Genomic DNA, 9,014 nt, shown 5'->3' with positions numbered 1-9,014 from the left:
TAGTCTTATCTCTCAAGTTAACTTGTAACTCATGTTGATCCATCCATATATATACGTGTATGTTGAGACGAGGAGAGCCATCGAGCCTCCCGCGATTCAATCTGTTTCACTCAGACAGATGGGAGCTACTGAAAGAGTTAATCAGTAGTTGAAAGCATATCTGGGATGGTTTTGCTCAAGCTTGTCCACAACACTGGACTCACTGGTTGCCATTGGTCAAATATTGGTATTGGTATAACACCAATTGACATTCTGCTCTGAATAAAACAGCTTTTGAAGTGTTGTACAATTAACCAATTGACATTCTGCGGAATTGTGCATGCAGATTCTGTTACAATTACTGACCTCCAGGATTGGCTTGATGAATGGTCAGTTGTGCCTGACCTTGTTTCGGCAACAACTCCTTCATGTGCAACATAAGGTGAAAGTTCCCGTGAACAAGAAAATAATCTTCGGTGAATTTGAAGTGGGTGATCTGGTATTCTTAAACTCCAACCATATATTAAGAATTCTATGGCCGTTCTTTCCAATTAGAAGCTGGCTTATAAGTACCATAGTCCATATCGAGTGCTTGCTCGTGTCGGCAAGCTGGCCTATCACTTCGTAAAACCAGGAATGAGTCGCATTCGTCCTGTGATCCATGTTTCACAACTTAAGAAGGCACCGGGTCCACAAGTCCATGTACACAAAGAACTACCCTCTGTTGATGTGTGTAGGTACCCAGATTCTGCAACGTCGTATGTGTCGTAAGGGATCTGCCATGGTGTCCGAAGTGGTGGTTCATTGGACTGGTACGTCCGAGATGCTCCCACCTAGGAAGACGCTGCGTGCTGCGTCAACATTTCCCCGCGGCGCCATCTTGCGGACAAGCCAACTCCAGGCCGAACTGCAGGACGAAGCCCAAGAAGGAGAAACAGACGGCCTCCATCAGCTACCATAGATCTCGGCTATATGTATGACAACATGGCGCGGAGAACAGGTTGGCCTGTTGGTTCAGGCTTCGGCCGTAGATTCTGAATGCGCCAAGGCGTTGCTATAATAGCGGCTGTAATTTCAAAATCGAACCAAATCCCTATACAATTTGTGGTATGGGAGAGTGGCTAACAGTTTCCCTTTTACAAAAAAAACCTTAATTATCTACATCAAAATGTCAAAAGGAGCAAAACATAATGCAGATGGGAGGTTAAACAAGGAACGTCCCAGGTTCTGCCCTTGGATCATTACAATGAAGCCACCAGACCTTTATCTATTACGAAAAGGAAGAAAGGCAAAAGATTGCTGGACTGGAATAAAGTAGCCGACAGTCTTGTAATACAGTAAAAGTTATGTATTCTACTCTTTAGATGTACAGTTGTACTACCGACACCTTAGCACCTTGCTTCCTCTTCACAAAATAATTTCATAATGAAAAAACTTGTGGCTTCATCTTCACAACATAAATAGTAAGATCTGATCTGTAGTTCTCGATCATTGCCTTCCTCTGTGCAAGAAACCGCAGTGGTGCTTTCATCTTAAAGCCATTAGCACGCAGGTCCCTCTTACCAATCTGTCCGAGATTCCTAACCAAAGTGCATTATTAAAATTCCGCTTGTCTACCTTTTAGCACATGATCGATCGTAGTTATGGTCTTAGGAATTAGTACTATATAAGCACATACATACATGAGAACTACTTGTGTGGTATATAGTCCATATTTGTTATCAACGAAGAATATAATTGTAGAAATACGCGCATGTCTGAAGCATGCCAGTTGCCAATAGGCTCGGGGCGCGACGAGGCACAATTGCCGTTGCAGCAGCATCCCGAGCTGCTGATGGCCGCTCGGGAGGGCAATCCGGCACGATTAACTCGTCTCCTGGGAAACGGGCCTGCGGGCTCCGGAGTGGTCGTCAACATCGGGGACGCCGACACCGCCATGGATGAGTCAGCGCGTCCTGTGGACGCAGTCGGCGTGGACGTCCCCATGGACGTGGAGCTGAACAAAATCCTCCATGTTATTGCGTCCAATGGAGACAGCCCCGACTTCCTGGAGAGCGCGAGGGTCGTCTACGGCATGGCCAACCACCTCCTGGACGCATGCAACGCCAACGGAGACACGCCCTTCCATTGCGCGGCGAGGGCTGGGATGGTGGAAATGGTCTCGGAGCTCATCAGTCTGGCGAGAACGGAGGGTGGTGGGGAAAGAGTGAAGGCGGTGCTTGGAAAGCTGAACAAGCAAGGGGAGACGGCCCTTCACGAGGCCCTCCGCTTGCCCTACAAGGAGACAGTCCTGGCCATGGTCAGCAGGTTAATGGCGGCGGATGCCGAACTGGCTCAGGTTCCACTTGCAGATGGCACCTCGCCGCTGTACCTGGCCGTCTTGTTGGGGCATGATGATATTGCCGAACGGCTGCATCAACATGACGAGGGGCTCTCTTATTCTAGACCAAATGGACAAAACGCTTTGCATGTTGCTGTTCTCCGGAGCACTAGTAAGTAGTACATCCTTACTCAATATTGCAAATTTCTTATGTTCGGGAATGATGTTTTGGCACATGGGAGCATATGCTCCCTTTATTTTAAAATGCATGTTACATACATTTTGAAATTTTAAAAAATTGAAACGAAATATTCGAACGTACATCTTCACGTGCTACGCGCTCACAAAGTTGTTTCATAAAAATCCGACTTGTCGTATGACGTGTGTAAAAAAGACAAAATTCAATGCTGAAAATAAGGCTTTTCAGGAGATAAATCTTCTCTTTTTTACACAGACAACAAAACATATTGGTTCCTCGCGAAACTTGACGAATGTACGTATATTGTGGAGATGTACATGTTGAATTTTTTGTCAAAATTTTTCGACATTTCGAAATATAACTTTTTGATAGAGGGAGCATATGCACCCGGGAGCCGAATTGAATTTCCGCTTATGTTCTCACTTCTTATTATATAATGTTAGCATTTTTTAGAGACGGCTGGCACTTCTTCCATATCCGACGGATATCTATGTCGCTAATTTGTCCTGTATAATAAAAAACTATATAACATATAAATTATACTATCAGGAAGTATAACATCTAAAGTATCTTCTGATTTGTGTGTGTGATATCTTCATTATATTAAGTTAGTCAAATTAACAACCTACTAGAGCTAAGCGTGGGACTAATAATCTGATATGAAAGGAGAATGATTTTTGATATTTTCTAAGCTCTTAAAATATAGGACAAGCCATAACAGACAGATACCAACAGATGCACCTAGAAGGACAGCCCAACCTCCATAAAACCCAATCGAGATGTCAATAGAATAGTTATCTGATTATACCAAAAGAATGGAAGTCCTTTCCCCGCAATCCGAATGCCATAATCCCGTAACATTGTTAGACATCTTAACACTGTTATTAGCTGACTATCGCAACGGGTCCTATCGAGTGTACCATGTTGCTTTGGGAAATGATCGAAAATAATGTTACGAGATCATAAAAAAATGAAACAGTGTCAGGAGGAACTAGACACTATAGATATAGTAGAAGCGGGACTTGGCGTGATAATTCCAGAAATTCGTTCCTGATTGGGCTTGAACTCTGGTCATTGGGGTGCGCCACTGCGACCCCAACCACTGGGCACTGGGCTAAGCCCACGTCGTCAAAATGAATCCGTGTCTTGGAGGAACTAGACACTTTTTGATATAGTAGAAGCAGGACTTGGCGCGATAATTCCAAAATCCGTTCCTGACATGAATCGAACTCCGGTCGTTGGGATGCGCCACTGCAACCCCAACCACTGGGCTAAGCCCAAGTCGTCTACAAGATCATGAAAATCTTACTTATGTATGTCTCTCGTAAATTTTTAAGTTAACCCTATGGATGATGATCCAATAGGCCATGCATTATATATGGGAAATAGTCCCTATCACTCACGTGTCTATTATTATCGTACATGTAGGAATGACAGATAATCTACTGGAATGGAACAAGAAGCTCAGCAAACAAGGAGACAAAACCAAGGGACGTACGCCCATTCATTTTGCATCGTTGCGTGGGGTGTGGGTTACGGTCATGTCACTGCTAAACTCTGACAAATCTCTAGTATACCAGTCTGACAACGATGGATCATTCCCCATACACATGGCAGTTACTACAAGGCAGTTGTACGTGGTCCTTGGTTTGCTTAAGAAGTGCCCTGATTGTGCCCAGCTACGTGACGCTAGAGGCAGGACATTCTTCCATATAGCTGCCCAACAAGGCTCCACGGTGCTAGTCTTTTTGGTTTTGTCACTTTTACGAGAAAAACCAAGGTTTGCATCAATCATAAATATGCAGGATAATGATGGCAACACTGGGCTACACCTTGCTGTCCTAGCAGGGTCGTTGCATACTTTTCTATTTATGTTGTGGGATAAGGATGTTATGTTGAATTTATCAAATTGCGAGGGGAAAACTGCGCTTGATCTTGCACAGAGCAACATACCCACAGGTGTTACTTTTGGACTGGTATGTAATTTCTACTTTTTTTCTAGGATATATGTATGTGTGTGTGTGTATACATATAATGCATATGGTTATATTCAAATGTCTTGTATTGTAGGATCCGAGTCGTAGCATATACTCTCTGCTGATGGTGGCCGGTGCTCGATATGGTGCTCACAGTGAAATCCATGACCCTGTAGTACTAGATAAGGAGAAGGAAGAAAAGAATATCATGGACTCCACACCAACCATTGGCATTGTATCAGCCCTACTCGTGACGGTCACATTCGCAGCATCTTTTACTGTACCCGGTGGGTACCGCGCCGACGATGACCCTGTGTCGAGCCACCAAACCGCTGGCACCCCGGTGCTCGCCGCCACGTACTCTTTCCAGGCCTTCATTATCGCCAACAACCTAGCACTACTATGCTCCTCCATGGCCACCATCAGCCTCATGTACGCTGGGATCACCACGTTCGACATCGGAACACGGAAGTGTGCTTTCGTCCTCTCTATCTTCTTCCTCAACAGCTCGGCCCGGAGCCTGGCTGTTGCGTTCGCGTTCGGCATGTACGCGGCGCTTGCACCGGTCGCCCACGCAGCTGCCGTCGGCACATGGCTCATCCCGGCTGCCTCGTTGCTTGACGTTGTTTGGTTCGTGTGTGCGTTCATGATCTCGCAGCTGGCGCTTCTCAACAGGATCCCAACTCGTGTGTGCGTGCTGCGGTCCGTGGTTGTGTTCATATGCCCACTCCTTGGGGCACTCTGGCCGTACGCAATAATCGGAGGTTTCCTAGCGTATTCCAAGATTTTCCACACAATCAACTGAGTCTTGCGTAACTATCTTTATCCTTGAGCGTCTGTACGCTACTTTTATGTTTGGCAGCTGGCCTCAGTGTTTGAACTTCGTTGTGGTGTGTGTTGTGTCAGACTTTTCCAACTGTTTTGGCTTTGCTTGTTAAAAATCAGGCTCATCTTGAGCCTTCCTTCTAAAAGTATCTTTATCCTCAATGAATGTAACCTAATTGTACTACTGCACTTTGTGTGTCACTTGAGTTGAAAGTGTCTGAAATTTCAATTTTATTTCTCAGGGTCCTGTCATGTAAAATTACTAGCGCATATGCACTGCAAACGAGAACCAACAATCAATTAGTGGCATAGGTACAAACGAGAAGAATGATCAGTTCACTTGTGCCGCAAAGAACCAAAATTGGGCTCACCATGAACTTTTTTTAGGAAACACATTGCTTCATTAAATCAAACCAGTGATTCAATCAGCCTCAAGGCTGTGACTAAGAAAGGCCGGCCAAACATCTAGCCATTGTGCATCTAAAACAGTTTCACATGCATAACGTGCACACTCATGGGCTACCAAAATTGGGTTGAACTATGAACTTACCCGCGCGGGAAGAATGTGAGTACATTTTGCTCGGGCATTAGGGTATCTCAAGTTGCCTGACGAAAAATTGTCCGATTTGGATTATATAAGTCATGTCTTGGACAAACAAACGGTTGTCCGGCTACCCTTGGCGGTTTGGGTTCTGCCTTAGTTTGGGCTCAACTCTCAAGTGATGAATTGTAGGGATTGAGTGTGCATGCCATGATGCCATGCCATCCTATGCTTAGTTACCATAATTTGATGGTGGATCAGTCAGTTGTGCTTCCCACCAGCATGTTCGACCATTTTCTCCGTGGAGGTTTTTTGGTAGTAGCTTCTATCTCCAAACATGCATGGGATATGTGTGTAGAATTCGTACTCCTAATGCTACGTTACTTACTTAAAAATCTACCAGCTATATAAAAATGCGATGGCTCAGTTTGGTAGAATCGGTTTGTTTTTTCTAAATTACTTGGTATGTAAAAAAAAACTCTTGCCAAAACTTGCTAGACAGTTCTAAACATATTAGTAGTTATTCTGAAAATTCTTGTAAGCAACCTAGTAAATACTTCGTGTAGTTCTAGTAGGTACTTTTAAGACAAACCTAGTAGTTGTTCTGTAAAATGTGTTAGTTGCTTCTAAACAACTGTGTAACTGCTTTGAGTAATTCTCGCTTCGAGTAATTCTGGTAGGTATTTCCTAAACAACTTTGTAACTCCTTGCTGCTTCGAGTAGTTGATCATGTAGTTTTTTCTAGACAACCCGGTAACTTCTTCGAGTAATTGTTGTACTCCCTCTGATCCTAAAAAAGAGTCTGAAGTACGATTTTACAAAAACATCCTTGATCTTCTTATCTTATGAACCCGCAGTCCCCTTTCTGCTGCTGCGCGCATGTGTATTCTGCTGCTGCTGCGCGCATGTGCGGATCCACGGACACATGTTACATGCATAGAATTGGTTGATTCAGAAGGGGTTAATTAGAAAACTTAATTAGACTATGGTTTGGACACTTTTTTAGGATCGGAGGGAGTAGTTCTTTTCTAAGCTATCTGGCAAATGCGTTGAGTAATTCAATTTTTTTTATCTCAGTCTGTTACGGTGGAGGCAGCGCCGGGGTACCACTTTCGGCCTATTAAAAATTGGCCAACGGTACAGACTTAAACCTCTCTTGCTATCTTTCTCTCTCTCTCTCTCATGAGAATCAGATTTAGCTTTTAAAAGAATAGATGTTATTAACTTATACATCGAATTGAATCTAATACTCTCTATCTTTCTCTATGTTTCCCCTATAATCTACTTCTCCCTTGATGTCGTATATCCTCATCATGCATGATCAGATCCAAATGGTAAGTCACAACAATTCCACATCAGAAGAAAGTAACTCATTTTGTGGATTGTTATTTTACATCTTTAAATTTGTGCATGCAAACCCAATGTACTACAAGGGATCTTACCACCTTTTCTACAAGTACAACTCCAACACTGCCGTAGCTATGTACAAGTCGGGGGGGCACCGCCCCCCCCCAACCCCCAACTTTTAGAAAATTAGTGAAGGAAAAAATAGTATAAGGCTTATAGTACAAAATTTTGAGCTTTTTCCCCCTCAGATCATGTTTTTTACTAGAGTACAACCCTATCATTTCTCCGGACAACAACGTGAATGCTAGTGCATTCCAGGATCCTAGTACGATCAGGTACGATCCTCATGGGTATGTTTCAGTATATCCTTATTCTTTCGGTCTGAAATGATATTGTTACCATTTTAACTTCGTGTGTTATGTTGTAGACAATGGCAAGTGGTAGTCAGAAGCAAATACGATAAGAAGGGTTTCACGGTTCTTTACCAGAGCAGGGACTTTAAGAGATGGATCAAAGCCGACCACCGGCTGCACTCCGGTATGACGGGGATGTGGGAATGCCCAGATTTCTACCATGTGGCAGTCACTGGAGGTAGCCGCCATTACCAATATGGGGTTGGCAATGCTGAGCTTTGGGATAGAGCTCTTTCCGAGGAGGTTAGATATGTGCTCAAGGTAAGACTTGATCTGAAACGGTATGAGTACTACACCATTGGAAGATAGAACTATTACACCGACCAAGACATCCCGGACACCGAGTTCCAAGACAATGAGTTTGGCCTCCGGTATGACTACGGTAACTTTTATGCTTCTAAGACGTTATAACCCCGCAAAGCACCGTCGCGTCCTTTGGGGCTGCGCAAACGATTCTTACATGCACAGCGATGATTATCTGAAAGGTTGGGTTGTAATTTAGGCCATTAGTACATTTCACAAATAAGTTATATATCATACATATATGTGATCAACTGGTGCATCGTTTCTAACCTTCACAGGGAGTACCAAAAAATATTTGGCTATCACAAAATGGCACACAACTGATACAATGGCCTATCAAGGAGCTAGAGGCATGTGAAGAGAGGAGAGTACATTGAGGTCAGAGGCTTTATGTCTGTACAGGTTGGTGCATAGATACAATGTAATTACTGATGAACATGCATGAATCAATGGTTAACCTATATCTAGTTAGGGTGCGTTTGGATGATGCCCACGCAAGCCCCGCCAAAACCTGGGCGTGCCAAATATTTGGCGAGCGTTTTCGCCGCCGCAGTCTCGCCCGTGTATGGGCGTAAAAGCTAAAGGCTGGACCAAATAATTGGCAGGGAATCGAAATCTTGGCTTCCAACCAAACGTACGCCCTGGCCCTCAGTCAACGCCAAGAAATTGGCTGGGCAGTTCCTGGCTGCCATCCAAACGTACCCTTAGTATGTTAACAAAGCATCTACCCGATGTGCAAGTAATTTTCACAATCAAGAACCTTGGTGCGGCAGAGCGGTTTGACCCAGAGTGGAAAACTAATGCGCAAGGGTTGTGCGCAAGAAATGGCACAAACATCAAGTGAGGAGTAGGCCCCTTTGGATTGTGGACGCTGGCCTCGGGTCTTTCACAATGGAGGTTTCTTTGAAATATGTCCTACATATTGAAGCGACACAACCTGAATACAGATTGAATCTCTGTGCTTTTCTGTGCTAGTCCCTTGGATCAATCGCTAGCACACACAGTTCGATGAATAACCAGAATAGCAAATGCGTCAATTATTACAACGTATGATCCACGGTATAATTATTACAAAGCGCATAGCTCAAGACTAGCTGAAAATAACATAGTT

The 9,014-nt window shown here is 44.0% G+C and overlaps 1 protein-coding gene and 1 pseudogene across 1 annotated transcript; both read left to right on the top strand.

The window, feature by feature from the left end:
* Nucleotides 1-1,732: 1,732 nt before the first annotated feature.
* LOC124664341 (protein ACCELERATED CELL DEATH 6-like) lies at nucleotides 1,733-5,279 on the top strand. Its single transcript, XM_047201882.1, has 3 exons — nucleotides 1,733-2,471; nucleotides 3,927-4,474; nucleotides 4,569-5,279. The coding sequence occupies exons 1-3, from the start codon at nucleotides 1,733-1,735 to the stop codon at nucleotides 5,277-5,279; spliced, it is 1,998 nt and encodes a 665-aa protein (XP_047057838.1).
* Nucleotides 5,280-6,258: 979 nt separating this feature from the next.
* Nucleotides 6,259-8,810, top strand: LOC124664340 (annotated as a pseudogene).
* The last annotated feature ends 204 nt before the right edge of the window (nucleotides 8,811-9,014 follow it).

This window comes from Lolium rigidum, chromosome 6 (genome assembly GCF_022539505.1).
Source record: "Lolium rigidum isolate FL_2022 chromosome 6, APGP_CSIRO_Lrig_0.1, whole genome shotgun sequence".
In the NCBI taxonomy this organism is placed as follows: Eukaryota; Viridiplantae; Streptophyta; class Magnoliopsida; order Poales; family Poaceae; genus Lolium; species Lolium rigidum.
This window is presented reverse-complemented; position numbering and strand designations above follow the sequence as displayed.